Below are 26,496 nucleotides of genomic sequence, written 5' to 3' on the forward strand. Positions count from 1 at the left end.
TGTGGTGAAATTTAGAGGCATGAATGAATGAGTATGGCTGTCTAGAGATGTGCAGAGATGATATGGATCAGGAGCCGATGATCTGCGCGTGACGGCGATGACGTCACGTCGAAAGCAAGCAAAGTTTCATAAATGCATCACAAAACACATTTCTGCTTCAAGAACACATTTTGCTGTTAAAAATTATTACAGTATGGCTGAGTGGATATTCATAGTTTTGGTCTCTAGCCAATGGTCTAGCATTTTGAAAATATAGTAGAAATATGCTACAGGTGAAGTAATTGCCATATTGTGGTATTAATATTGGAAGAACTTGGAACATCCGGCTGGCAACAAGTGCATAATCGAGAACTATGATGATCAAGCTTCTCTAGGATCAAGGGTAGCAACAGTGGATTTATAGATTTTAATATTAATGCTAAAGCTTCTGAATTCATAGTTATAGATACAATTGCTCTTTCTCTTTCGAACCTACGGATGAACTGATCTGGCCAAGACTGCAGCCAAAAATAGTACAGACTCGCTAATTATCGCCAAGATCATCTCCGATAGCATAATCCGACACTTCATGACAGCTCGTTAGTCGTGGTCCAAGTAGACATGGACTGTGTGGCAGAAGTATTGGGATAATATGGCTGGTCTGACCCAATTAGGCAAATTTACAGCCACAAGGGTCTGCTAGGGACGTAAACAGAGGCTGAGACCGATAGCGGCGGTGCAGCCAAATACAGCCTTTGGGCCAGCCACGATCAGTGGCGTGGCATCGAGGTGCGGCTCGGAGTGGCTGGGTATCCCAGATAGGCACATCGTGCGCCGCACGCCGACCTTAACTAGGTCGCTGCAAGAGACAGCACTCGGCAGCCAGACAACGCGAGGAGGCTGGACGGAGTCAAGGTATATGAGTAGCGTTCTGGGTCAATCTTTGCTATTTGCCGTCTCCAATTTGTCGTCGTTATCGTCGCCGCTGAGAGTTGCGATTGTGTTCTTTAAGATATGCTGGCTACCACGCACACTAACATGCGCCATCCGTTCCGGTCCGAGCGACGAATAGGCAGGCTCAGCTCGCGATTAGCCTCCACAGTAACCGATGTCAATTGCATCGCCAGCAAAGATGACGCGCCCGCTGCCGCCGCCGTAGAAAGGCGTGTTTCCCGACCGCAGACAAGGAAAAATGCGTCGAAGACAAGGACAACATTGCTGGGGTCAGGCGCACTTCGGGCAGCGAGCCCAGGTCCAGCTGGCCTAGGCATTAATGTTTCTGCTCCCACAATGATATGTCCATCTCCCGTTTCGAGTCCGTGTCCGAATTCAAGAGTTGACTCTCTCGACCCTTCTCTATTGCATGTGCACACTCCCTGCCAGCTCGGCGAAGTTTCGCACACCAAGACAGTGAATGTCAAATCCTTCTTTTCGTCGTTTGCGAGTCGCCTTAGCCCCTTGTTCTCTCTGGGCCCGCATACCTCCCGCAAATCTCGACGACCTGCGTCTTCGGCAAAGAAATCCGATCCCGCCACAGTAAAGGAAGGGGCAATGGATTACAATCATTTCGATGCGATGTATTCTACCCCCGACTTGTCCACCTCCGATAGCGATGGACCCATCCTCGATGTTTCAGACTTTATGGTCGATCATGAAACGAATATTGGAGCGATACCAGAAAGAGAGGTTACCATGCCACGAGTTGTACCCGTGCCTATTGTTAATATATCTCTGAGCTACGGAATGGCTCCCGAGCAGGGTGATAATATTGCACCATCAGACGCAACCGTCAGTGTACCAGTTCTTCTCCAACGACAGGATCGCACAGCAGAATATTTCGACTTCTCTCATAACGCCGCTCAGCCGGATTATTCGTATCAGCCGCTCTTCATGCTCGCACAGCCTTCGTACTTCTCGCATCATGTTCATTCTGCGGTCGACTTGGGAGATCAGCATGAGCTTGTAGCCGTGCTACAGTGTCAGGATGAACTTCGACAACAACAACAACAACAACAACAACAACAACAACAACAACAACAACAACAACAACCAGAACAAGAAGAAGGGCAGCAACCGTCGCGAAAGCGTTCTCACGAAGACTTCCAGAAACAGCAAGGTCTGTCTGGCAACTTGCCGTTGAGGAAGCGATCCCTCGGAAATATTCGGAAACAGCAAATTGCGCAAAACCGAGAACCTGCACGTAAGCGATCACATGAAGTCTTTGCTCTCGATGATGACCAGGTCACACTCACAGACAATCGGGACCAGGAGCTTCAAAGGGTTGCGTCTACACAGACTCTCACCGCCGCTCAAGACCTGAGGCTTCGCCGTCCTACTTCGACGCAAACGCTTTCTTGGCGCGCCAGTGAGGAAACTTTGATTGGTGATAGTACTTCCGAAGTGTCGCGGAGTATGCCGAGAGAGCCAACGCGGCTTCGTGATTTGATCACCAGTTCCCCGTCGTCGCCCAGCAGACCGCGAGATCCATTTATTCACGAATTCAGACACGTCGTGCACGAGGGTCGGACTCATAGTGAAGAAGTAGTCGTCAGTGTCGACAATTCTCCCATTCAGTCACTGGCACTACAGCCGCTGTCTTTCGTTCCGTCATCCATGTACAAAGGTTCGTTCGCGATGCAACCTACCGCGTCGCGGTGCCCGACATTTAGTGCAGCTACTGCTGTGCCCTCCATCAATGCAATATATGCATACACTCCCGTCACACAGCCGGCAAGAAAGTCAAGTCCCGGAGCCGTTTTCATCAATTACACTGAAGAAGACAAGGAATCCATCAACAGAGCCGTCGCGCCATCCGGATCAAGTAAATCCAACAAACCCAGACGGAAGTCTAAGGATGGAAGTAAATAGGAGAACGGAAGTCGGTAGTCTTAGAGGTTGCAAATAATATGTCATTTGGGTCTATGTGGTTTCGTTTCATGGATTTGGCGTTTTAATTGACTTAATTTATTATCTTATTGGTTACTGGGAGTGTAGCATTATTCGGTTACGTTGTAACATGCGTCAATTAATCCTATAATCATGAATTATGGTCGAACTTTGACCTGCTACATGTTTATCACGAGCCAATCCGAGAGCCCACCCGTTTCGCATATATGCAGGGGTGTTTGGCTGTCGCTGTACAGATCCAATGATGGTTGTAATATGGAATTAGGAACAATAATTATCGGAATTAACTTCGATTTATGTCAACACCAAAGCAATTTTGGTCAGCTTGCATCCAGCCAATATACTTCTGTTTGGCCATAGGGTTAGGGCGAAGTTCGAAATCTGCTGTATCGGCTGCCGTCCAAATAACAGAAACGTGCAACAATAGCTGCATCAAATCAGAGATCCTTTGTTATCACACTGATCATATATGATCTATTATTGCTCTCAATAGTTTTGTTGGACACTTCTATGTGTGGAACCAACTGACAACGTTGACAGATGGCTCAAAACAGTGGTAACAGCTACTTTGACGTCTCTGTGTTTTTCATGCACGTGTTCTAGTATATCCCTGTGTCGACAGTTTATTCACACACTATTATCTAGTCTCTTCCGTGAAACACTCGAGGTATCAATAATCATTTCAGTACTGCTCACATTCCTTAAACAAGGCATCGGCGGATCATCCCAAGATGCATGGCTCTATCACCGATTAGTCCGTCAAGTATGGATAGGTTCCGGCTTAGGATTCACGATTTGCTTGATCCTAGGTTGTGCGTGCATTGCGGCCTGGTACAAATTTGGGAAGGACATTTGGGGCGCGACAGAGGATATTTGGGAATGTGTGTTCTGCACGCTCGCCAGCGTACTCATTTCGATTATGGGACTGGCGATGCTGAGGCTTAACAAAATGCGTGCAAAATGGCACGTAAAATTGGCAAAATCGTTTGCTCACAGCGACAGTAACTCGATCCGTTCGCTTTCAAGCAGATATGCCATGGGTCTCCTCCCTCTTGTCACTGTGTTGCGAGAGAGTATTGAGGCTATTGTGTTCATTGGCGGAGTCTCGCTTTCTGCTCCGCCGTCGTCTATCCCGTTGTCAGTTCTCGTGGGTGTCTTGTGTGGTGCTGGAGTCGGATATTTTATTTACAAAGGAGGAAATCGCGTGAAGATCCAAGTCTTCTTGACCATCTCGACATGCTTCTTATACTTAGTTGCCGCGGGGTTAATTTCCCGTGCGACTTGGTACTTTGAAAATTATCAGTGGTCGCAGCTTGTTGGCGGAAATGTCGCGGAAACTGGTAGTGGTCCTGGATCTTATGATATTCGAAAAAGCCTATGGCATGTGAATTGCTGCAATCCGTTGACCGATGACTGGTGGATGATCTTCCAAGGTCTTCTTGGTACGTGCTTATGCCGGTTGATTTCGTACATGTCTTTCTAATACATATCTACAGGATGGCAGAACTCTGCGACATATGGTTCCGTAATTTCGTATAACTTTTACTGGCTTGGTGTAATAATAGCGGTGTGCCTCTTGGCATTTAGAGAAAGCTACGGTCACCTACCATTTGTGAAATTAAAGGATATTGAACGCGACACGGACTTGAGGTATCCTTTAATTGGTGTCCATACAGACAACATGGGCGATAAGTCATCGAGTAGTTCAACTGAGGAAGAAATTGAAATTGTTGCGGAGTCGTCATCTAGCTGTGGAGTATCGCGCCATGCAAGGTCATGATTATCTCACGAAGCGTTCTGGGTTCTGGTTTTATAATTTCTTTCTATAGCATGCGTGTTATAGTGTAATGACTAACTTTTGCGGTATATTATTTTAGATGTCTTGTCCGCCCATTATTGCAAGCCGTGGTGATTCTATTCGGCGTTCTGAGTAAATGTACTGCACATGTATATAGATATCAATCCAACGGAGTTACATAATTCTGATAGTTGGTTGTTCAATATGTTCACTATCCAGGAACTACATGCCCTGACTTGAGGGCTAGGGTCTCCCAAAGACGTAATATGTTGACGCTTGTTTGGACCGCGGGATTACGGGCTTCAAACAATTCCTGCACCAGATACCATTCTCTCTTTCATTACTATACTCAATTGCCACAATGTCGATTACTAGAGGTAACTATTTCTTTTGTTCTTACTGTCAGGAAGGGCTAGCCTAACCTCGCAGAATCCCTTTGGGCTGCACTGCCGACAACTTCCAAGGGCGTACCATTGCACATCTCCTACGACCCTCGATCTGATCGGCTAGTGTATCCCAGTAACAAATCGATCCACCTTCGCTCGCTTTCAAAGCCGTCCTTATCTACTCAATTTACTGGTCACATTGCGGCGACTAGTGTTGCCAAGTTCTCGCCGTCGGGGTATTATATTGCTTCCGGTGACATTTCGGGTACGGTCAAGGTCTTCGACTCGTCGTCCACGACAGAAGATCCTGAAATTGTGAAGGGCAATTTTGCCATTATTTCCGGCCGCATTAACGACCTCGCGTGGGACTCAGACAGCAAACGCATCATCGCGGTCGGAGACGGCAAAGAACGCTACGGCCATTGTTTTACTTTCGACAGCGGCAATAGCGTCGGTGAAATTGCGGGGCACTCCGCGCAGATCAATGCAGTAGACATCCGAAATGTGCGCCCATTCAGGGCGGCAACAGTTGCTGATGATAGTGCGATGGTGTGGTTGGCGGGCCCGCCGTTCAAGTTCGCGAAGTCAGTGCGCGGCGAGCATACGAATTTTGCGACGGACGTGAAGTTTGCGGTTGATGGTGCGTACGTAGTTAGTGTCGGGATGGATCGAAAGATTGTAGTGTATGATGGTCGGGAAGGTGATGTGCTTGCGAAGGTCGATGGTGCCCATACAGGGGGTATTCTTGGTGTTGCGGCAGGGAAGAAAGAGGACGGCACGCCTGTATTTGCAACTGCGTCGACGGATGGAAGAGTCAAGTTGTGGGCATACAAGGATCTGAGTATTGAAGAGTTGTATACTTGGGATGTGGTTACGGGTGAGCACTTAGTAGGCGTCACTTTCACAACCGCGGCCAAGCTCGTTGCTGTCTCTTTATCTGGAGATCTCTACTACCTGTCGGCTGGAGAGACGACGCCTACACGGACTATCTATGGACATCAAAAAGCAATTACGGCATTGAAGGTCGCTTCAGATGGAAAGACGTTGTATACCGGCAGCTATGATGGCCGTTTGGTGAAGTGGGATATTTCGACAGGCGATTCAACGGTGGTTGCGGGTTCAGGACACCGTAATCTCGTCACTAGCATAGTTGAGGCTAGCGGAAAGATATATACGGCTGGGTGGGATGACACAGTCAAGACCGTTAGCGGGACCGAGTTCACATCGCTGTCACTGTCGGCGCCGTCGCAGCCACGAGGAGTTGCTGTCGCTGGCGACTATCTTGTACTTGCGACTGAGGACGCGGTTTATACACATACGACTGAACTGATATCCGTAGCTAAATACAAGGGCAACTCGATTACTTCAGTCTGCGCTTCGGACTCATTTGTTGCCATTGGAGCGCAAGACGGTTCTGTTACGATATTGACCGCACCTGATCTTAAGCTCACATCGACAAAGATCCCACCGTCGCGCGCCTCTGTTAGTGCATTGGCCTTTTCTCCACGCATCGATGACCAGGGACGACTGCTGTTGGCCGTTGGCGACTCGACTGGTAAGATAGCAGTCGTGAATGCCGCTGACGGTAGTATTGTTACCACGCGATGGGCGTTCCATACTGCGCGCGTGACAAGCATCGAATGGCGGGCAGATGGAAAGTATGCGGTGACTGGAGGATTAGATACAAATATATTTGTTTACAGCGTGGACAAGCCGGCGAAGAACGTGAAGGCATTGGGAGCGCATAAGGATGGTGTGAACGGCGTGGCTTGGGCTGGAAACGACAAGGTTGTCAGTATTGGAGCGGACGCCTGTGTCAAGTGGTGGAATGTTATTTTGTAGATTATACACTGTTTGGATAGACTGCTAGAATACTAGTTTATGTAGATTTGATTCACCCGATGGTTGCCATATGCTTTGTACTTCATTCGTAACGAATTTTTCCCCGGACTATGACGGAGAAGCCGAGTTTGTGTGATCTAACGCGTGACTTGTGACTTATGACTTAGTGCCTGCTTCTTATCTCCAGTATTCTGAGCTAAGCGTGGAGCTTATATGCGAAAAGAATATCTTTGCGCACAAGCCTCGATCGAGTAGCAAATTAAGTAAAATATTGATATGGATCTGACAGTTGAGATTCTTTGCCCGGCCCGGCTTCCGAGTCCTCTCCGGGCCCAAGTTACATTCATTTCTTAGACGACGACTTTCCACCACCTTGCTCTCCCACTTCCCTCGAGCACTCTCGTTTGTAAAATTCTACATATCTCGCCAGGTTATGAGCATGTCCATCGACCAGAAATTCCTCGAAATCGACGACTCGAAAGAGCTCAGTAAGTTATTGGTAAATATAACCACTGACAGCTGCTCGCGACTGACGATTACTCAAGAGTTTAGCTCGAGACGGTCAGTCGTTCACTCGACCAGGGGCATTGTCTCCTGCACGCAGCCCTTGGCTGCGGCCGCGGGTCTGAAGATCCTAAGAATGGGTGGCAATGCGGTTGTATGTATTTTATTCGTCAAATGTGTCTGGTGCTCTATTGCCGGATGTTCATGTGCCCAAGGCGTCTTATCAGCGCGTTCCAAAAAATGTCGCAGGATCCATGACGTCTCGCAGAGTCAGTTGATATATTAGTGGTAGCGACAGTTTGTAGCAGTCTGCATCACTCTTTGTCAACTGTGTCTGTAGAGTGCACTGTGAACTGCTTGGCGCGGGCCACCGGCATCGGGCTAGGCCAGGACGTAGCGCAATTGAACATCTTCTACGTGGACTTTTTTTGATTCTGGTATTCAAGAGCTAATTTAAACAGGATGCTGCTGTTGCTACCGCTGCTGCTCTCACCGTCCTAGAGCCTCACATGGTTTCCCCGGCTGGTGACGTCTTCGCTCTCTACCACAATGCAAAGGACAATACCCTCAAGGGTTTAAACGGCTCCGGCCGTGCGCCCGCTGCCTTGAGCATCGATTACCTCGCGTCAAAAGGTATCACCGGCCACAAACTACCCCCCAACTCCGTCCATTGTGTTACCGTGCCCGGAGGCCCTGCAGCTTGGGTGGACGCGATCGAGGCCTGGGGTTCTGGCAAAATTACTATCGCGGATGCTCTTGCTCCTGCCATCGAGTATGCTGAATTCGGCGTGCCCATCAGTGAGATCTCCGCCGGCTTGTGGTATCGTGGATACCAGATCATTACGTCCAACTCTCCCAACGGCAAGGATATGCTCATGCCAGACGGAACCACTCCAAAGACTGGTGACCTCTGGGTCAACAAGTACCTAGCCAACACCTACAAGGAGGTCGCCAAGCACGGTAAGGCCGGATTTTACGAGGGCATCGTTGCGGAGCGCATTGTCAAGATTGTCCAAGAGATGGGAGGTGTCATGACTCTTGACGACCTGAAGTCGCACACCTCAACCTTCGTGGAGCCGATCTCAATCGACTTCAATGGTCTCACTCTATGGGAATGCCCACCTACCGGACAGGGTCTTCTTGCCCAGATCGCCGTCGGTGTTATCCGAGAGTTGATCGAGGACAAGCATGTCCCTCCTCCATCTGAGTGGGCACACAACTCCGCTCCATACCTCCATATGGTCATCGAAGCTCTCAAGATCGCATTCCGCGATGGAGAGGAGTACGTTGCAGACCCTGAGCGGGTCAAGGTTCCCGTTAAAGAGCTGCTTGACAAGGCCTACCTCAAGAAGCGTGCTGCTGAGTTCAATCCCGCTAAGGCTAAACCTCAGTATGCTCCTGGTCTTGCTAAGACAGCGAACGACTCTGACACCGTTTACTTGTCTGTTACCGATAAGGATGGCAATGCTTGCTCCTTCATTAATTCCGTCGCTGGTCTCTTCGGCACGGGTATCGTCCCTCAGGAATCTGGTTTCCCACTTCTCAATCGTGGTGTCAACTTTGTGTTGGACAAAACTGCTCTCAACTGCCTGGAGGGTGGCAAGAGGTGAGCTTTTTAGTTGATATTTATATTTGATTGCCTGTTAACTTATTCGATAGACCATATCACACTATTATTCCTGCCATGCTGACCAAGGATGGCGAGATCTATGCAGCGTACGGTGTTATGGGTGGCTTCATGCAACCCCAAGGCCACCTCCAGGTGCTTCTGAACCATTCTATCTTTGGCCTTGACGAACAGAAATCTCTTGACTCTCCTCGTGTCTGTATCACTCCAGGGCGTGTCGTCGACGGAGTGACCCTCACAGATGTCAACATCGAAGGCGATATTGATCCCGCTGTTGTCGAGGAGCTCAAGGAGTTAGGCCACGAAATCACATGGCAGAAGCGATACGACCCCTTGTTCGGCCGTGGCCAGTTTATTAGACTTAAGAAGCTCGACAACGGTATCACCGTCCACAGCGCGGGTAGTGACCCGCGTGGTGATGGTGCGTCGTACCCATACTATGACTAATTGTACAATGAAGTGAGCTGGCTTTTTGGGGTTTGGTTGTTAACAAAAGTAATTCTCAATGCCATATGTAAAGACAAAGTGTCGTCACTAATGATGTCTTAGATCATCGCAAATATGATGTAATAATGAGTTTTTGAATTTACATGAGATATTGCATTTTGCAAAATAATGGTAGTTCCCGAAACCCAAAATTAGTCGCGATAGAGGCCCAGTCTGATATATCCGCATGTAACTCCTTGAATGCCATTTAGCAACAACACCTTTTCGCCTTCCTGAATGCTATCCCTCAATACCGCTTCGTCATCCGTCATCTCCCGTAATAAGCCTCTATCTAGCAGCTCAGCCTTGACCGAGCCGCGCAGGCCGCCGATTCCATTGCTCGATGGCGTAATCCATTCGCCATTCCTCCAGAATGCCACGTTTGTGAGACTGCCTTCTGTTACTTGATCCTTCTCGTTGAAGAGCAACACTTCAACCTTTGCGCTGAGTGGGAATCCGGCCGGTAGCACGCGCTCTCTGGCTGCTTTATATGGATCTCGATTCGAGGTCTTGAACATTGTAATTGATGTTTGCGGTGTCGTTTCCGAATCGAGGTAGACGACCCATGACGTCTCTGGCTTCGTGTCGTCCCTCAACCCAGAGAATAAATCGCTGCGGGCCGCAACCTCGTTTGCTTCAACTTTGATATGGCCATCCTTGGACACAAGCGTCCGTAATCGCCAACATTTATCTGGTTCGCCGACTGCAGAATACAGGGCAGTTAGCAATGCCTCAGGCGTCACTACCTGACCTTTCGCGTTCGATATGTCGGGCCAAAAGTATTCATGTGCTGCGTTTAAACGAAAGACGTGCCGTGGGAATAGAAAAAATAGACGGGGATCGAGATCTGCTTTGCATGTTGCGAACTGCTCGGGACCCACAGACGACGGAGACGCCGAGAACAATAGAGATGGGTCGTACCTTATAGCCGACATTACGCAGAAGTTTGGGTCGGACTCTGCCATTGCGTATTATTTAAATTGTGATGCTGTTGCAAAACCAGCGGCTTTCTAAGACCTAGTAAATATAAATTAGGTCTATGAAAGAATAGACAGATCTGGCACAATTCTGATAAACATTCAATCATCAACCTTCGTACACATCGTCTTATCGTCATATTGACGCGGCGTAATCGGCATTTCGGCAGAGCCGAACCGGTGTAAGCGCATACATTCTGTGACACTTGCGTCGAAGTTAGCCGGCTCATTTGCTCGAAGGGCAGCCGCCACCAGCCATTAATCCGCAGTCCTACGACATTAGCCGACACTTCGATTTGAAGACCATCAATAGTCGCGTTGTTCACGATGGCTAATCAGAAACCGGTTACCACGACGACTATATTTCTGTTCATTCCTAACCTCATCGGATATGCCCGCGTCGTTCTCGCATTGGGCTCGCTGGCCGTCATGAGATACCATCCGAAGATATGTATGTGTCCACTGCATTGAACGTCTACATTCCAATTTGACAGTTGATATATATTACTCGGTCGAAGAGAAAGGTATATAAGAAGAGTATTAATTGATCACTTAGGCACGTGGCTGTATGTAGTTTCATGCTTGCTAGACGCATTCGACGGGGCAGCCGCTCGGAAATTCAATCAATCCACCAAATTCGGTGCCATTCTCGATATGGTCACCGATCGCTGCACGACCTCCTGCCTCATTTGCTTCTTGTCTTCGAGGTATCCTAACTGGGCTATCTTTTACCAGCTGTTGATTAGTTTAGGTACGCACATATCATCGTGGTTGGTAATCAATTGGAGCTGTCGTGGAATCTTAGTGATTGCATCCAGATAGTGTGTAGGGCTTACGAGATTTGCAGATTTGGCATCGCATTATATGCATATGGTCGCAATGCTCGGCAGCGGTCAGCAGAGTCACAAGAAGGTCGGAAAAGAAAGAGGATGGTTTTTGAATTTATATTACACAAATACCGTGAGTCAGCTGAAAATTCCCTGTGAAGTTGCAAATTTGCTAATTGTCTTAGCGCGTCCTTTTTATTTTCTGCGCCGCTAATGAGCTGTTCTTTGTTGCTCTCTACTTGTACAGTTTCCCACCCGCCACTCCACCGTACCTTGGAGATATTTACGGCATTCCGCTGTCATATGCCACCATCATGGCGATCGTCACGTTTCCCTTGTGGCTCGGCAAGCAGTGTACTAATGTTATCCAGATGGTTCAGGCTGCACAAGTTTTGGCTCAGGTTGACGTCGAGGAGCGCAATGGCAAGTTGGCCGCCGGGAGTGCAAAGAATAAGTAAGGTCTAGAAGGTTTTAGAGACTGGGTATTTTAATAGACACGAGGATCGACGACATATGAAATTTTGGTGCAATGGGCTGTAGCATTTGTTAGTGATCTTGTGTTCCAAGCGGGTGCACAGCCCGTGGCAGGACTAGTACTATCACTTTAATATTGGAGATATACAGACTGATGTAGATCAACTGTTTATATTGGCGATGCATGAAATGGAGTTTGAAATGCGAGTTACCAGAAAGTAGGGTACGAATGGCTTGATGTGATAAGAGGAATTAAAATTATTATAGGCTTGCGAATCATATAATTTCTCTTGTTATCAACAATTTCGATATTGGGTCAGTTGTATTCATATTAGTAATTTTCGCTTTTGTTGAATTGATAACTACGATCTATTGCTGTAAATGTATTAATTCATATTTTATGTAAATAAGTCTCTATAAAGTATTCTTGTTTCAATAGATACAAATCAAGTAAGAATTGAGCTCCCTGTCATACAAACTGTAGCTGACGCCCGCCGAGCAAAGGAACGTCCATTGTCGGTATGGAGCAATTCAAAGTGAGACCATCGATCTACTGATAGCAATACGAGATATCTCGAGCATGCCTGCTACAAGTTTCTCATCTCGCTAACCGCTTATTACCTGGGTCCTGAAACAACGTTGTCGAAAACGGTGATTGGCAAATACCCACCCTTCTGGAGATCACGATAGGCCTACAATAGATTGCCTCCATTGTTTCTCAGCAGCCTCGGGCGATCCGGTGATCGCCACGACATCACCGACATACTTTGCAATATTTTCATCATCCTTAAAAAGGTCCACGTTTCCGTCCGCAACAACAATAGTAATTGGGTCCTTTCCGTCTAAGGCTATGTGTCGTAGTATCGGCTTGACTGACTCAAGTTTGGACACCGAGAACACGTGAGTCGGATGTGCCACATACGCACGCTGTAATTCTTCCACTGATGGGAGTGATAAAACTGCGGAGAGATTTGTCGGATATATTATAAGCAGATCAACGACTTCTTGTGTGGACGGCGACAATAAATTTTGATTAGCAAAAGTCTATGGATGTTAGCGATCTGCTAGATACAATGCCTTCTGCCGTGTACCTCAGAGATAATTAAAGCCACTTTTTTTCTCTTTCCACTACGCTTCGTCGCAGCGCTGATCCCAGCAGTATCCAGTGAACTGTCTGGTTGCTGCGAACTTGTGTTCAACCACTGTGACAGTGGTTCAGACAAATAGTAATAAGCCAACGATGCCACCATCGTTGCCGCCGCGATACCAGCAACAATAGGAAATCGCCTTAGGCGCGATGACTTTGGTGCACCGGAGAACGACATTTTCAAGTTAGGCCCATCAATCCTGTATATACCTTCGATAAATTCGTCATTTACGACTATTCGAGGCAATTCATCTGCGTGTCCTCCTAAAAATGATTCAGGGTTAGGTTACATTGATATATTCCTTGCGCGTGGATTTGCAACCTTCTCTCTCTCTCTACTTGTAATCAGGACATTCCGCAATACTCTCGACAAACGCTTTCCGTTAGGGTGTATCCTTTAGTTATCATTTAACTTTTACTTTTCTTTTGGGAGGTGAATGATGCCACATGCGAGCTTCTATTAATAGAGCTCGAAAGATACGGACTAAAGTATTGCCATCAAACGGCATCTGTAAATTTACCTACTTCCTGATTGTCAGAGAAATCTCGATTGGGTTTCTAAGACAGTCAATTGTTTTGTTTCGCTATCTTGATTAAATCAAGTTGCGCTCCTTCCCTTGATAGTTTGCCACGAAGGATTATCTTTGTGTGTTGACGAGTCATTCGCGTCTTCGTTGTCGCGACAATTGCTCTTGTGACAAAGGGCATTTCAAGTCGCAATTTCAGGGAATACAAGGTTGGATATCTATCCTACACATTTGCAACCCTTGTTGAGACGTAATACAGCGTGGATTCGCAATGGACAACCCGACTTACCAAGAATTCCTTCGTCGTCAGCAACAACAGCAGCACCAGCAACAACAACAGCAACAACAACAACAACAACAACAACAACAACAACAACCGCAGCTTTACAGCACAACGATGTCCGGATATGTTCCACAGTACACTGCTCCAGAGTCTCAAATGCTACGAGATGGCGAAAACTACCTGTCCGACTCCCCCATGCAATCATTTTTCGGCTCATACAATGGTAGCAGGACTTCGACTGCTGCGCAGTCCGCACAACCCTACGACGCATATACGGCACAACCGTCGAGTAATATGTTTGGATTGCGCCCTCAAATGAGCCACAATGTGTCAGTTACGCAACAACCTCCGTCACAGTACACTTTTATGGCGCCTTCGACTCCCTCGCTTTACCAACCACAGCCCCAGCCACAGACAGATTCAGTTGCGAGCCAGTTGGACAGATTGAACCCGATGACGTCATCCCAGCCACAGCAAACGCACATTAGTCTTCCAAGTCCACAACTTCAACAAAACCATCCATCACCGCAATTGCAGTTGGATCAGACTCAATTCTACGGAAGTCTGAACGGTGTGAATCAGCAGCAATATGCGCCGGTTTCGACGTACCAGCAGCCACAGGTCCGGCTACCGTATTTCACGTCCTTCCTCAATGGGGAGCAGTCGACGCAGTATCTGAGTCCTCAAGTTTACAATTCTTATCGGGACTCGTCTGGCACTGTGCGAGAAGATGCTGCATCAGAGGCTGTGTCGCAGGGAATTGACAATGTTAGCGCGCTATCTTCCATCTCGCCGGCGGATGTGTCACTGCCCTCGCTCCACATTCATCAGGCCGACAACACGTCTGTCCCACATTGGCCGGTTCCACCAATGCCTGCGTCCACAGTTTCCGGACTAGCTGAAGCGACGAAACCTGAGAAGAAAACGACAAAGCGAGCTGCCTCGGCGGCATCAGCTGATCGACCTCCACCTAGGAAGAAGGCAACTAAGAAGACAACTGCTACTACTGGCACTGATCCTACCTCGATGACCGTTTCGCAGTTACCAGCTGTTCCAACAGCGATGGATACTGCTACTGGATTGGTACAACATATGGAGTCTACGCTACAGTCGGGCCAAAGTTTGGCTCCAGCAGCAACTCTCTTATCATCGCAGCTAGAAGTGTCAGCACCTGTTACAACCACTCCATCCCCTCCAGTTCCTGAGAAGCCGAAGGAGTTGTCTATCATTCTGGAAAAAGATCCAGTTACCGCATTACGTCTGCGTGTAGCCACCGCTTTTAGAAACTTGATGGATGATATGCGGCTATTAACGGACCGTCTTGTCGAAATCATGTTGTCTATTCCGGAGGAGGCATACGGCGTGAAAACAAAGTTTGATTTGCGCGAGGTCTACTTGAGCCAGCTGACAATTTTGACCGGATCTAGTAAAGACGTTTGGAATGCGCTATCGGAGAACAATCTTTGTCTTGCACGAGTTAGAAATTGGTTGGTGACTGATTATAAGACCAAGCGATTTGATAGTGCGAAACCAGTCTTAGCGGCGTTGGCGAGGATGCCCATCAGCCTGGAGCAACTGAGGCGAGTTAAAATGGAAAAGGTGCTATTATTGTTTGAAGGAAAGGGTAATGATGCATGCAAGGAAGTGTCACGAAGAATTCTGAGTCGAGCGAAGAATGTGGGAGGTATTATCTTTTCCGTAGTCTTCAGCGAGACTGAATTGCTAACTTAAGTTCAAACACAGATACGTTGCCAGAAAAGCCGGGATCGCCTAAGAAGGCGGCAGACTCTGCGGATAGCAAATCTGCGGTGGATGCCAAAAAGGTTCAGATTCCTCGAGCAAACCAACTTTCTGGTTTTACAATTCCGAAGAAATCACACGCTACTTCTACCACGACGACTCCAAAGACGCCGGCTGCGAGTAATACTACATCTATTTCAGTCAAGGCTGAACGACCATCTGGTAATACCAGCTTTTTCCAAAGTCTACAGAAGAAGCCTGGCCCTCCTGCAAAGTCAGCAGCTCCGAAACCTGCAGAGGAGAAGTAAGCCCAATTCTGAATGCGTATTGGTGATCAAACTAATGCCACTTAGGAAATCAGTACCGTCTGCTCAGCCCTCAACGCCAGCTCCTCCGGCTGCACAGCCTCGGTTTTCTAGTCTCTTCACTGCATTCCGAACTGGGCCCAAATCAGAAGACGTTTCAGAAAGCTCAACACCTGAGCCAGTACGTCCACGAAAGAAGCGGAAAACTGTTGCCTGGCGTCCGGATGTCGACCTTGTGCAAGTTAGATATTTCGAGACCGACCCTAGCGAGCGTGCCTTGAACGTGAGTGACACAGTTCATGAGCGGTACCGTAATGCTAGAGAGCTCGATATTTCTGAAGGCCGTGCTGCGTTCAAGAAGGGCCAGCACATTGCAGATATTGAGTACGAGGTGGAAGAGGACGAGAAACTGCCTTGGTACACCCCAATTGGTAAGTGCGAGTTTCTTTACACGAAGTTGAACATTATTAACAGTTATAGACATTAATTTCGCCAAATGCGAGCGCTTTACTGAGAAAGAGTTGGAGAAAAATATGTTTCGTCATGGCGGTAGCAAACTACCAGAGAGTCCAGAAGCACATATTCAGAAAGAACGAGAGTCCAATGTCCTTCTTGCTATGTACTTCACTGAAGCAGATATTCCACACTCGCCATCGGAACCGGAAAATGAGGCAGACCTTGGTTCGGATGACTCGCCAGGAATAAAGGAGATGCCGGTTCCCCAGCCTACTCGACTCTCGTGGATGATGTTGCTTGTTAATAACGGCAGCTCTCCACATCCTGCGGCTGTTTCTTCAATTTCCACGGCAGCTACAACGCCAGCAGCACCTATTCAATCTACACCACCCTCTGCGGCGCAAGGATTTGCCACTCTACAGGCTCTACTCCCGTTTTTGGCACAGGCGCAAGCACAGCCACCACAGGTGCAAGCTCCTCAATCGCGCACGCACCAGCAAGTGCCAGACCTCACGGCTCTGGCTGCGATGTTACAGGCAGCTGGTGGATTGTACGGTGCTGGAACAGCCGCTAATGGCTCTTCTAGTTAGTCGCACGTTACGAATGATGTTGTATTGTTAGATTTTTTAGCATAGCATTTGGGCTGGGTGTTCCTTGTCTTATGGCCTTGTATTTATGTGTATATAATATCCTGTGTACTATAACTATCTATGTGCCTAACAGCTTTGATGGAATAGAGTTTGCAGTTATCGATGTATGTATTTTGGCTCTGGTGTACAAGAATATTGTACTATAAACGGACGATTGAATATAACATTTTTTGATAATATATACTGTCATAAAACTCGAGTTCGGGCGATGCCATTGCCGGTTGTTTCTAGATGAGCTGGAGATGTGTAATAAATTGTACTCAATTTCTGGTTAGATGAGCTGGAGATGTGTAATAAATTGCACTCAATTTCTGGTTGGGAAGTGCCGTCAAGCTGTCGCGGCGTCTCGAGACATCTCTAGTAGTAAACTTGACACGACACCAAAACTGGCATCTTCTGTCAACTACGCGCATATTATAACTATTCGCCAATCACTCGCGTCTTGCATCTGTAGTGATCCCGGTATTGGTTTATCCATTTTCATTTTGCTACGACAACGTTTAAGGGCGCCAGGCTCGTCACAACAGCGCGAAATAACAACGGACCAATCATCAGTGGCCTCGGCTTCACCATCGTGTTAGAGCGATCCACCAATGGCGCTTCAGTCTCCGTCATCTACTCCGCGGCCAACGAAGAATCTGACCCTTCGTGACCGGCAGATAGGTTCGTACTTTGTTTAAATGGGTAGATTGGTAGTAACGAAAGCGTGCAGCTGCGATCGAGCGGTTTCTGAATTTAAACAAGGATAAGCCCCTTAGCGTTGGTGCAGTTGGAAGCGATGTCCCTATAGCAAATGGATCCGAAAATTCTACATCTTCTGCAAATAACGATGACCCAATTTGGAAAGTGTTAGTGTTTGATAAGTTTGGCCAAGACATTATCTCTAGTGTGTTGAGGGTGAATGATTTGTTTCAAGTAAGCGGCATAAATCTTTGCTAATACCAGTGCTGATGCTAATATCTTATTTTAGAATGGAGTTACAGTCCATATGTAAGCTACAAGGCAGATAATCTAATCGATATGCGCTAACTTCGTCCAGGCTACTCAACTCGGAACGGTATCAGATTCCAGATGTTCCGGCAATCTACTTTGTATCGCCAAATGCGGATAACGTCAAAAGAATATCCCAAGACTTGAATCAAAATCTATATGAATCCGCATACATCAATTTCATCTCGTCTATCCCGCGATCTCTTCTCGAAGACTTTGCATCACAAAATATCAACACCACTCATATGATTACTCAGGTGTATGACCAGTATCTTAATTTTATTGTCACTGAACCCGATTCGTTCAGTTTAGCACTTGATAAAGTTTATTCGACGCTTGCCAGCCCAAAGGTTAAGGATGAGGAGATTGAGGCTATTATCGACAAGGTAGTGATCGGATTGTTTTCGGTAGTGGTGACAATTGGCCAAATTCCAATTATCCGATGCCCACGAGGCAATGCGGCAGAAATGATCGCGCAAAAGCTGGATCAGAAGTTACGAGACTTTGTGATAAATTCTCGAGATAGCACCTTTAATACTCAGACTCAGAATCTCCAACGACCAGGTATGTGCACTATTTGCCATCTTAGTCTAATGGGCTAACGAAATAGTTCTCATCATTTTTGACCGGAACGTTGACCTAGTCCCTCTACTTTCACATTCGTGGACATATCAGTCTCTTATTCATGACGTCCTGGAAATGCGACTCAATCGAATTCGAGTGGATTCCGATGACGGCAACGGAAACATCTCCAAGAAAGGATATGATTTAGATCCTAAAGATTTCTTCTGGGCGCGTAATGCAGCAATTCCCTTCCCACAAGTAGCCGAAGATATTGACGCTGAGCTGACTCGATATAAGCACGACACGAGCGAGATAACATCTGCAACAGGTGTTAACTCGATTGAGGATGTAAGTCAGTTAGATTTGAATGCCAATGCCCAGCATTTGAAGACAGCCATCAGTGCTTTGCCAGAGTTGACTGCGCGAAAGCAGACCTTGGACATGCATATGAATATCGCTACTGCGCTGCTCAAGGGTATTAAGGAGCGGGGATTGGACACGTTCTTTCAAATGGAAGAGAATATCACACGACAGCCAAAGCAGACTATTCTAGAGGCCATAAATGATCCTGAAAGAAAGCATCCTGAAGATAAGCTTCGATTATTCTTAATTTACTACATTTCGCTTGACACAACTATCTCGGCCGCTGATATGGCTGAGTACGAGCATGCTCTAGTTGCTGCTGGTTGCGATATATCACCGTTAGCATATATCAAGCGGGTGCGAGAGATCACGAGAATGACCATGATGGCCAGCGCGCCATCGAATGCAGGCCAATCGTTGGGGCAATCTGCCGGAGGTGGCTCGGCCGACAACATTCTTCGAGGATTTAGTAGTATTTCCAACAGACTTACTGGTCGTCTAAAGGATGGCGGGCTGTCCGGAGGATTTGAAAACTTGATTTCTGGAGTAAAAAATTTCCTTCCTTCACGCAAGGATTTGACCATTACAAGATTGGTGGAGAGCATAATGGACCCTGGATCCGGAAGCTCATCCACGACGGAGGATTATTTGTACTTTGATCCGCGAATGGCTCGCGGCGCTTTGACGCGTCCTCCTCCACGTAACCGCACCAGCTGCTCAGAAGCGGTCGTGTTCACGGTTGGCGGTGGGAATTTCTTGGAATATGGAAACCTGCAAGAGTTTGCCAAGCGAATTGGGAAGCGGGTCGTTTATGGCAGTACGCAGTTGTGCACGCCAAAACAGTTCGTTGATGAATTGGCGGAGTTGGGACGCGCTTAGAGATAATGCAGGTGAATGCTACATGTAGTTTACTAGGATCATGCGTGACGTGTATTTGTACCTTTAATAATTCAATTTGGCATCATATCTTACATAAATGTGCGTACCTATCTACAAGTGTTACTCCTTGATTTCCAAGTTCTTCATTTCTTCTTCCTGCGCCCATTCCTCGACTCTATTCAGTAAAACTTCTAACGAAGTTCCATCCATGCATCCATCCAAATCATACATCGTAAAACCGCATCTGTGATCTGTCACTCTATTTTGTGAGTAATTATACGTCCGCACTTTGTCGCTGCGGTCTGTAGATGTTACTTGCAAAGATCGCGACTGTCGCTCATGAGCCACCTTCTCGGCATGCTCCTTTTCAGCTAGTCGTGCACGAAGAATCATGAATGCTTTCGCCTTATTTTTGTGCTGCGATCTGTTATCTTGCATTGATACAGTGATACCGGTAGGAATATGTGTCAGCCGGACGGCCGACTCCGTAGTATTGACATGCTGGCCTCCTGCTCCTCGAGCCCGCATAATATCGATTCTGACCTCTCCAGGCGCGAATGATCGCTCTGCTTCGTTTGAGTCTTCACCTCCACTATCCAATTGCGGTAACACGATGACTGCAGCCGCAGATGTATGCACGCGGCCCTTTGACTCAGTAGCAGGAATTCGTTGGACACGATGGACCCCTCCTTCGAATCGAAAACGTTCATAGGCCCCCGACTCTTCAATTGACAGCATACCTTCCGTGATGCCGTCTGAGCCGGAAATTTCGTTCACGTTTAAAATTGAGTAGCGCCATTTCTTGAGAGTACAGTATGAGACGTACATATTCATTAAGTCCTTGGCGAAGATGGCGGCCTCCGCGCCACCTACGCCTGGTCGAAATTCCAAAATGCACGGATATGAAGCAAAAGGATGAGTTGAAATTAAAGCCTTTTTGATTCTATTTGTAAGTTCGTGCAATTGATGCTTGATGTCTTCTAATTCTTCCAATACGTCCACTCTAAGCTCTAGCGCTTCGGGGTCTTCCGAGACAGACAGTTTGTGGAGGTCGTCAAGGGTAGGTACAAATTGCTCATACCTGGTCAAGTTACTTGCTAGCCCATCTAAACGGGCCCGCTCGAGAGCTTTTGCGGGATCGTAGCCGTCATCGGTCAGTGATTTCGATAGCTTGTCACGTTCGGTCCGCAGAGACTGTGCTTTGGCAAGGAGCTGAGGATGCAGCTTATATTCGACTACAAAATTGTCAGTTATCCAATACGCGGCCAGGCGGTGCAAGATTGCGAAATACTTTCTTCGAGACCTGTGCTGAAATACCGCGAGACTGGAAAAAGTAGAGCTGCGCTCGGTTTGCGTATCGGCGGTGCCAATGGCCGGACGACCGCCCGGAATATACTCATCTCTGAACATTCAATGTGGCGGCAAATATTCAAAGCTGCAATTTGTGAAAAACAGCACAGTGTATATTCAATAACTGGGACTAATGGACAATAATGAACAGGACACAATAGTTTGTGAATTACCCGGAGTATAAGTCATTTTATTTCGCGGAACGAAACCCTTGCCTTGAACCTTTTTGCGGTGGGACTGGCTCGTATCGGATCGTTGGTGCTGTCCTCGGAACAACATTAGCATTCCAAGGGTAGAGTTGCGATTCATGTTAGCCAAAAATGACAGTGAAATGGCACTTTGGATTAAAGCCGCTGCTACACCTGTTGCCTTCACACGATTCTTGCGAATGGCATGCCAATTAGGTGGCTGCGATCCGGCCAATCGTGAAGTCAGATGGCCCACTGGTTGCGTTACTAGCGCGACTCTATGCAGGCACATCTGAAGGAGATCTATGCGATTAACAAAAGCGATGCCTACTTGGCATACATCTACTCGGATTCTTCGACCATGGCGATTGCGGAAGGACTTTGACGGCAATCAGATCAATGCTTCGCTGTCGAACCTCGGATCGTTCGTGGCTAACCGGTTGCCGAAGGTGTTTTATTTAGAGTCGCAGTTGACTGGATCTGGAATTTATTCATTGTAGGCGTTGATTGTAGTGGGCCGTAGAGAAGTTAGTAATGAATAAAGATGCCTATTATTTAGATCTGGTGATAGATCCACGATTCATGACAGTGCTTCTGCCCAGAGAATCGGGAGAACGACTGGTACGCAGTTATAAGAGCAACAGCAACAGCTGCTATACGAACAATATAGCATTCGTAAGCGAGGACATGTCGTTGTCTGCTCATGTCTGAAGTACTTAAGTTGCAGGTTAGATATGGAAGACAAATATACGGACAAGCGCATCGGGCTAGGGCTCTCAATATGAGCTGCCTCCAGTGGGCGAATTAATATTTGTTGAGCGGAAGACGCCATCACGGATTAGATGTGCACGTGACCCCGTGGCAATTGCTGCAAAAACGCAAATAAGCATCTAACCGACCCAACAGCTACCGACACGAAGCCGCACGCGGCACTCCACGTATTGAAACTTGAACAATACAGATCATGAATATGTTCAAATAGGGCAGATAATACGAATTATATTTAATGAAAGCATAGGTCTAAGAATTGCCAGCAATGCCAAATCCTAATACATAACAACAATCACTAATCACTGTTCCATAATAAGCGCCCAGCGCTTACAGCACACTGACCGCACTGTTGCTGGCAGAAGACCCAAACGGATAAATGCCAGCAGGCCGTTTTTTGAGCAGTGCGAGAGGGACAATACCAGAAACGTGCATGTCTGGTCCGTAAACCTCCATCGGAATAGAGAGCTCCTCGCTGCAGGACTTGATTAGACGGAGACCTTCCTGCCAATTGGGTCCACCACGGCGGACGTACATCTTCACGCCATGGAGATGGAGTTGCGACTGGTAGTCCTTGAAGGCGCGGATTATGCCCTTGAATGTCGAGCCGACCTGTGTGAAGTTCGCGATACCACCGCCAATGAACAGGACCTTACCGCCTTCAACGGGAGTGCCGCGGGTCATCAGATCCAGCACAGTCTTCGCGTACTCGTAAGTTTGCGTCTCGGTAGGTGCACCAGAGTATTCACCGTAGTTTGCAATGTCGTTCGCGTAGCCCGCAGACGCGATGGCATCGGCGTACACGACAGAAGCACCACCGCCCGCGACGAGCGTCCACACGCGGCCTTGCGGGTTGAGCACAGTAAGCTTGAGCGACGCGCCGGTTTTGGCGTCAAGCTCGGCGATGTAGGCCTCCTCGTCCGAAAGCTCACGACCGAATGGCGCAGGGAAAACCATTGGTGGACCGGCATCGATGTTGGTCGAGGCGCCGTTCTTGGCAGGAGCGATTCCAAGCGCAGCGGGAGCGCGCGCACCTGCCCACTTGGCGCCGCACTCGAACTCGGCTGTCTGGTCGACCTTGGCTGCGAGATCAAGATAGTGGACCTCGACGCCAGACGCGGTCGGGATGACGACGAGTGGGTTAATCTCGAGGTAGGTGAATTGCAGGTCGACATAGACGGCGTACAGGCGGTTGATGAAGTCGACAAGCGTAGCGTGCTGCGCCTCTGGCACTTTGGAGAGGAGAGTGGAAATTATAGTAGCGTTTGTCGGGTATGCATTCTCAAGATCGACTGGGATCAACAGCTTAGAGGCCTTGGCGTCAACGTCACCGACATCGACACCGCCCTCGTGATAAAACAAAATCCAGTCGCCCTGCAGCCGTTAGATTCATAGTTCCCCGGCAGTTACATTCAGACAACACTTACTTCACGAACAGAGTTGATGTTGATATAGTATTCTGTCTCTTGAGGATGGGGAACGAAAGGTTCGACGAGGAAAGTACGCAGGTAGCCAGGGATGCCCTCGACAACGAGCTTCTTACCGGCACGGGCAGAGATCCAGTCGCGAGCCTGCTGCCAGGTGACGTTAAGCGAGAGCAGACCGGATTTGCCACGACGCTTGATCAATTGGTCGGGCTTTGCGACGAACTTGGCACCAGGCGCGAGCAGCCAACCGTAGGTCGATTCTGCAGCATCTAAAACGGCCTTAACTGTTGCTGGGGAGTCGTCAGGGAAGGTCAACGACGCGAGGCGGGGTGGAGCAGGCACAAACTCGGTCGAAGTGCCTTCCTTTGTGAGCAGCGGTGAGCGCGGGAGGAAGTAAGAGAGTAGAGCCTTTCCGTCGGCCTCGTGGATGGACTTTGCGGACATTGTGTGGCTGTTTGTAGATGTAAGTGTGGGTATTGATGAGCGTTGTGTTTGGTTGAGAGCAAGAACCGGCACGCCTCACCACTTAAGAAGTCGCTTCGTTGACCACGCGTTGCAGCCAGGGTAAGGGCAACGAACTGGAGCCAGGCACCGTGCTGAACATTACTGCGGGGTCATGCTGATGTCTGCGCAGAGACGTGCTGGGCTGTGCAGAATGCCGTTGTGCTGAGAATACACTCTAAAGTATATGTTGTCACGCCCAGTGGAGGGTGCCCCAATAGATTCTTTTGGTGCAACACAGACGCGCGCGTCGACGCCAACACTCTCCACATATTTATTATACTCGGCCTCTGCTGCCTCCACTGCACTCCGACTCAACATCACCACCATCACCACCACCACCACTACTTCCTTCATACTCACGCACAATGTCTCCTCCTTCTGCCGACGCCAACATCACACGCTTCGCGCCGCCAACTGCGCCAGCGTCGCCGCTACCGGCGTACCAGCTCTTCCACAACAAAACGCGCGCTTTCGTTTATGGCCTGCAGCCGCGTGCTTGCCAGGGTATGCTGGATTTCGACTTCATCTGCAAGCGCACGACCCCATCGGTCGCCGCGATCATCTACCCTTTCGGCGGCCAGTTCGTGTCTAAGATGTACTGGGGCACGAAGGAGACCCTCCTCCCTGTCTACCAAAGCGCCAAGAAGGCTGCAGAGAAGCATCCCGAAGTCGACGTCGTCGTCAACTTTGCCTCTTCCCGATCTGTCTACTCCTCAACCATGGAGCTTCTGGAATTACCCCAGATTAGGGTGCGTTCTGTCTAAGTTTACTTACTCAATTGATACTGACATACTGGTTAGACAATTGCGATTATTGCCGAAGGTGTGCCTGAGCGTCGCGCTCGTGAGATCCTTTACAAGGCCAAGGAAAAGGGCGTCGTTATCATCGGCCCTGCTACTGTCGGTGGTATCAAGCCAGGCTGCTTTAAGATTGGCAACACCGGCGGCATGATGGACAACATCGTTGCCTCCAAACTTTACCGACCGGGATCCGTCGGCTACGTCTCCAAATCCGGTGGTATGTCCAACGAACTCAATAACATCATCTCCCAGACCACCGATGGTGTCTACGAAGGTGTCGCTATTGGCGGTGACCGCTATCCCGGCACTACCTTCATCGACCACCTCCTCCGCTATGAGGCCGATCCCGACTGTAAGATCTTGGTGTTGCTTGGTGAGGTTGGTGGTGTTGAGGAATACCGCGTCATCGATGCCGTCAAGTCTGGCAAGATCACTAAGCCAATTGTCGCCTGGGCCATCGGCACTTGCGCGTCTATGTTCACGACGGAGGTTCAGTTTGGCCACGCTGGTTCGTTCGCCAACTCCCAGCTAGAGACTGCGAAGTCCAAGAATGCCGCCATGAAGGCCGCCGGTTTCTACGTTCCCGACACCTTCGAGGATATGCCAGATGTCTTGGGTGATCTTTACAAGAGTCTCGTCAAGAAGGGCGTCATTGTTCCCAAGCCCGAGCCAGAACCTCCAAAGATCCCAATTGACTACGCCTGGGCCCAGGAACTTGGCCTCATCCGCAAGCCAGCCGCATTCATCTCGACCATTTCTGACGATCGTGGCCAAGAGCTGCTTTACGCCGGCATGCCCATTACCGATGTTTTTAAGGAGAATATTGGCATCGGTGGTGTCATGTCACTTCTGTGGTTCCGTCGCCGTCTGCCCGACTATGCTTCCAAGTTCCTCGAGATGGTTCTTATGCTCACTGCGGACCACGGACCAGCTGTCTCTGGCGCCATGAACACCATCATCACTACCCGTGCTGGCAAGGACTTGATCTCCGCTCTCGTGTCCGGTCTGTTGACCATCGGTGAACGATTCGGTGGTGCGCTCGACGGCGCCGCCCAGGAATTCACCAACGCGTTCGACAAGGGTCTTTCGCCCCGCCAGTTTGTCGACATCATGCGCAAGCAGAACAAACTCATCCCCGGTATTGGCCACAAGATCAAGTCCCGCAACAATCCAGATATGCGTGTTGAGTTAGTCAAGGAATTTGCCCGCAACAACTTCCCATCCACCAAGCTTCTCGACTACGCGCTCGCTGTCGAGACTGTCACCACTTCCAAGAAGGACAACTTGATTCTCAATGTCGACGGCTGTGTCGCCGTCTGCTTCATCGACTTGATCCGCCACTGCGGTGCATTCACCCCTGAAGAAGCTGAAGACTACTTGAAGATGGGAGTTCTGAACGGTCTGTTCGTTCTTGGCCGATCCATTGGTTTGATTGCGCACTACCTGGATCAGAAGCGTCTGCGCACTGGCTTGTACAGACACCCTTGGGATGATATTACGTATCTGCTCCCCAGCGTTGACTCTTTGGGCGGCAGCAGTCGCGTTGAAGTCAAGGTCTAGATAGTTTGTTGTGATGTGTTCGCTGGCGAATCTACTGGAGCACGGTAAAAGGTGCGGGCAAATTGTAACTGGATCTGATTTAATTCGCGCAATATTTTGTTTTTGCTAGTTATTATTTATATCGTCATGCAAATGTATAGATTGATTTTCGACACAATGCATATTGTGATTTAAAGTGCGGATAAAGC

At 48.5% G+C, this 26,496-nt stretch overlaps 12 protein-coding genes across 12 annotated transcripts; 8 read left to right on the top strand and 4 right to left on the bottom strand.

Moving 5' to 3' along the window:
- Window positions 1-993: 993 nt before the first annotated feature.
- Window positions 994-2,847, top strand: V1513DRAFT_377549 (uncharacterized protein; the record flags this gene model as incomplete). The annotated part of the gene is made up of 1 exon (XM_066894954.1): window positions 994-2,847. One exon carries the CDS (start codon window positions 994-996, stop codon window positions 2,845-2,847), a length of 1,854 nt encoding a protein of 617 aa, XP_066754373.1.
- A 489-nt stretch (window positions 2,848-3,336) lies between these two features.
- V1513DRAFT_25215 (iron permease FTR1/Fip1/EfeU) lies at window positions 3,337-4,971 on the top strand. Its single transcript, XM_066894483.1, has 3 exons — window positions 3,337-3,476; window positions 3,532-4,328; window positions 4,383-4,971. Exons 1-3 carry the CDS (start codon window positions 3,427-3,429, stop codon window positions 4,664-4,666), a joined length of 1,131 nt encoding a protein of 376 aa, XP_066754374.1. The 5' UTR covers window positions 3,337-3,426; the 3' UTR covers window positions 4,667-4,971.
- A 14-nt stretch (window positions 4,972-4,985) lies between these two features.
- On the top strand, window positions 4,986-7,021 carry V1513DRAFT_442471 (WD40-repeat-containing domain protein). The gene is made up of 2 exons (XM_066897670.1): window positions 4,986-5,061; window positions 5,114-7,021. Exons 1-2 carry the CDS (start codon window positions 5,046-5,048, stop codon window positions 6,910-6,912), a joined length of 1,815 nt encoding a protein of 604 aa, XP_066754375.1. The 5' UTR covers window positions 4,986-5,045; the 3' UTR covers window positions 6,913-7,021.
- Window positions 7,022-7,133: 112 nt separating this feature from the next.
- Window positions 7,134-9,749, top strand: V1513DRAFT_442475 (nucleophile aminohydrolase). The gene is made up of 4 exons (XM_066897671.1): window positions 7,134-7,400; window positions 7,458-7,570; window positions 7,878-9,022; window positions 9,076-9,749. The coding sequence occupies exons 1-4, from the start codon at window positions 7,346-7,348 to the stop codon at window positions 9,488-9,490; spliced, it is 1,728 nt and encodes a 575-aa protein (XP_066754376.1). The 5' UTR covers window positions 7,134-7,345; the 3' UTR covers window positions 9,491-9,749.
- Window positions 9,412-10,653, bottom strand: V1513DRAFT_442476 (aminotransferase class IV-domain-containing protein). Its single transcript, XM_066897672.1, has 2 exons — window positions 9,634-10,653; window positions 9,412-9,577 (listed from the first exon to the last, which is right to left on the bottom strand). Exon 1 carries the CDS (start codon window positions 10,492-10,494, stop codon window positions 9,682-9,684), a length of 813 nt encoding a protein of 270 aa, XP_066754377.1. The 5' UTR covers window positions 10,495-10,653; the 3' UTR covers window positions 9,412-9,577; window positions 9,634-9,681.
- Window positions 10,654-10,735: 82 nt separating this feature from the next.
- V1513DRAFT_442478 (CDP-alcohol phosphatidyltransferase-domain-containing protein) lies at window positions 10,736-12,258 on the top strand. Its single transcript, XM_066897673.1, has 4 exons — window positions 10,736-10,957; window positions 11,063-11,257; window positions 11,354-11,466; window positions 11,519-12,258. The coding sequence occupies exons 1-4, from the start codon at window positions 10,834-10,836 to the stop codon at window positions 11,789-11,791; spliced, it is 705 nt and encodes a 234-aa protein (XP_066754378.1). The 5' UTR covers window positions 10,736-10,833; the 3' UTR covers window positions 11,792-12,258.
- Window positions 12,154-13,316, bottom strand: V1513DRAFT_463738 (uncharacterized protein). Its single transcript, XM_066899981.1, has 2 exons — window positions 12,899-13,316; window positions 12,154-12,851 (listed from the first exon to the last, which is right to left on the bottom strand). Exons 1-2 carry the CDS (start codon window positions 13,130-13,132, stop codon window positions 12,489-12,491), a joined length of 597 nt encoding a protein of 198 aa, XP_066754379.1. The 5' UTR covers window positions 13,133-13,316; the 3' UTR covers window positions 12,154-12,488.
- Window positions 13,317-13,752: 436 nt separating this feature from the next.
- On the top strand, window positions 13,753-16,855 carry V1513DRAFT_424585 (uncharacterized protein; the record flags this gene model as incomplete). Its single annotated transcript, XM_066896083.1, has 4 exons — window positions 13,753-15,448; window positions 15,508-15,808; window positions 15,858-16,240; window positions 16,290-16,855. 4 exons carry the CDS (start codon window positions 13,753-13,755, stop codon window positions 16,853-16,855), a joined length of 2,946 nt encoding a protein of 981 aa, XP_066754380.1.
- A 406-nt stretch (window positions 16,856-17,261) lies between these two features.
- Window positions 17,262-19,849, top strand: V1513DRAFT_442486 (Sec1-like protein). Its single transcript, XM_066897674.1, has 5 exons — window positions 17,262-17,578; window positions 17,628-17,830; window positions 17,886-17,905; window positions 17,955-18,469; window positions 18,516-19,849. The coding sequence occupies exons 1-5, from the start codon at window positions 17,509-17,511 to the stop codon at window positions 19,709-19,711; spliced, it is 2,004 nt and encodes a 667-aa protein (XP_066754381.1). The 5' UTR covers window positions 17,262-17,508; the 3' UTR covers window positions 19,712-19,849.
- On the bottom strand, window positions 19,762-21,190 carry V1513DRAFT_398294 (uncharacterized protein). The gene is made up of 2 exons (XM_066895432.1): window positions 21,003-21,190; window positions 19,762-20,946 (listed from the first exon to the last, which is right to left on the bottom strand). The coding sequence occupies exons 1-2, from the start codon at window positions 21,109-21,111 to the stop codon at window positions 19,832-19,834; spliced, it is 1,224 nt and encodes a 407-aa protein (XP_066754382.1). The 5' UTR covers window positions 21,112-21,190; the 3' UTR covers window positions 19,762-19,831.
- Window positions 21,191-22,116: 926 nt separating this feature from the next.
- V1513DRAFT_398296 (uncharacterized protein) lies at window positions 22,117-23,933 on the bottom strand. Its single transcript, XM_066895433.1, has 2 exons — window positions 23,445-23,933; window positions 22,117-23,391 (listed from the first exon to the last, which is right to left on the bottom strand). Exons 1-2 carry the CDS (start codon window positions 23,886-23,888, stop codon window positions 22,348-22,350), a joined length of 1,488 nt encoding a protein of 495 aa, XP_066754383.1. The 5' UTR covers window positions 23,889-23,933; the 3' UTR covers window positions 22,117-22,347.
- A 230-nt stretch (window positions 23,934-24,163) lies between these two features.
- V1513DRAFT_478653 (citrate synthase-like protein) lies at window positions 24,164-26,468 on the top strand. Its single transcript, XM_066900278.1, has 2 exons — window positions 24,164-24,697; window positions 24,749-26,468. Exons 1-2 carry the CDS (start codon window positions 24,314-24,316, stop codon window positions 26,306-26,308), a joined length of 1,944 nt encoding a protein of 647 aa, XP_066754384.1. The 5' UTR covers window positions 24,164-24,313; the 3' UTR covers window positions 26,309-26,468.
- Window positions 26,469-26,496: the final 28 nt, after the last annotated feature.

The sequence above is a fragment of the Lipomyces chichibuensis genome (genome assembly GCF_038497645.1).
Source record: "Lipomyces chichibuensis strain CBS 12929 unplaced genomic scaffold V1513scaffold_10, whole genome shotgun sequence".
Classification (NCBI taxonomy): Eukaryota; Fungi; Ascomycota; class Lipomycetes; order Lipomycetales; family Lipomycetaceae; genus Lipomyces; species Lipomyces chichibuensis.

Bases quoted from the DNA above. Each gene is read 5' to 3' on its own strand.
- V1513DRAFT_25215 (XM_066894483.1), top strand. From the start codon at position 3,427: ATGGCTCAAAACAGTGGTAACAGCTACTTTGACGTCTCTGTGTTTTTC. The intron at 3,477-3,531 runs GCACGTGTTCTA...ACTATTATCTAG, and splicing joins GACGTCTCTGTGTTTTTCAT to TCTCTTCCGTGAAACACTCG. The intron at 4,329-4,382 runs GTACGTGCTTAT...ACATATCTACAG, and splicing joins GATCTTCCAAGGTCTTCTTG to GATGGCAGAACTCTGCGACA.
- V1513DRAFT_442475 (XM_066897671.1), top strand. From the start codon at position 7,346: ATGAGCATGTCCATCGACCAGAAATTCCTCGAAATCGACGACTCGAAA. The intron at 7,401-7,457 runs GTAAGTTATTGG...CGATTACTCAAG, and splicing joins CGACGACTCGAAAGAGCTCA to AGTTTAGCTCGAGACGGTCA. The intron at 9,023-9,075 runs GTGAGCTTTTTA...CTTATTCGATAG, and splicing joins TGCCTGGAGGGTGGCAAGAG to ACCATATCACACTATTATTC.
- V1513DRAFT_442476 (XM_066897672.1), bottom strand. From the start codon at position 10,494: ATGGCAGAGTCCGACCCAAACTTCTGCGTAATGTCGGCTATAAGGTAC.
- V1513DRAFT_442478 (XM_066897673.1), top strand. From the start codon at position 10,834: ATGGCTAATCAGAAACCGGTTACCACGACGACTATATTTCTGTTCATT. The intron at 11,258-11,353 runs GTACGCACATAT...CGAGATTTGCAG, and splicing joins CCAGCTGTTGATTAGTTTAG to ATTTGGCATCGCATTATATG. The intron at 11,467-11,518 runs GTGAGTCAGCTG...TAATTGTCTTAG, and splicing joins ATTTATATTACACAAATACC to CGCGTCCTTTTTATTTTCTG.
- V1513DRAFT_463738 (XM_066899981.1), bottom strand. From the start codon at position 13,132: ATGTCGTTCTCCGGTGCACCAAAGTCATCGCGCCTAAGGCGATTTCCT. The intron at 12,852-12,898 runs GTACACGGCAGA...TAACATCCATAG, and splicing joins TGGCTTTAATTATCTCTGAG to ACTTTTGCTAATCAAAATTT.
- V1513DRAFT_442486 (XM_066897674.1), top strand. From the start codon at position 17,509: ATGGCGCTTCAGTCTCCGTCATCTACTCCGCGGCCAACGAAGAATCTG. The intron at 17,579-17,627 runs GTTCGTACTTTG...GAAAGCGTGCAG, and splicing joins CCTTCGTGACCGGCAGATAG to CTGCGATCGAGCGGTTTCTG. The intron at 17,831-17,885 runs GTAAGCGGCATA...ATCTTATTTTAG, and splicing joins GGGTGAATGATTTGTTTCAA to AATGGAGTTACAGTCCATAT.
- V1513DRAFT_398294 (XM_066895432.1), bottom strand. From the start codon at position 21,111: ATGAGTATATTCCGGGCGGTCGTCCGGCCATTGGCACCGCCGATACGC. The intron at 20,947-21,002 runs GTATTTCGCAAT...ACAATTTTGTAG, and splicing joins CAGCACAGGTCTCGAAGAAA to TCGAATATAAGCTGCATCCT.
- V1513DRAFT_398296 (XM_066895433.1), bottom strand. From the start codon at position 23,888: ATGTCCGCAAAGTCCATCCACGAGGCCGACGGAAAGGCTCTACTCTCT. The intron at 23,392-23,444 runs GTAAGTGTTGTC...TAACGGCTGCAG, and splicing joins ACATCAACTCTGTTCGTGAA to GGCGACTGGATTTTGTTTTA.
- V1513DRAFT_478653 (XM_066900278.1), top strand. From the start codon at position 24,314: ATGTCTCCTCCTTCTGCCGACGCCAACATCACACGCTTCGCGCCGCCA. The intron at 24,698-24,748 runs GTGCGTTCTGTC...CATACTGGTTAG, and splicing joins TGGAATTACCCCAGATTAGG to ACAATTGCGATTATTGCCGA.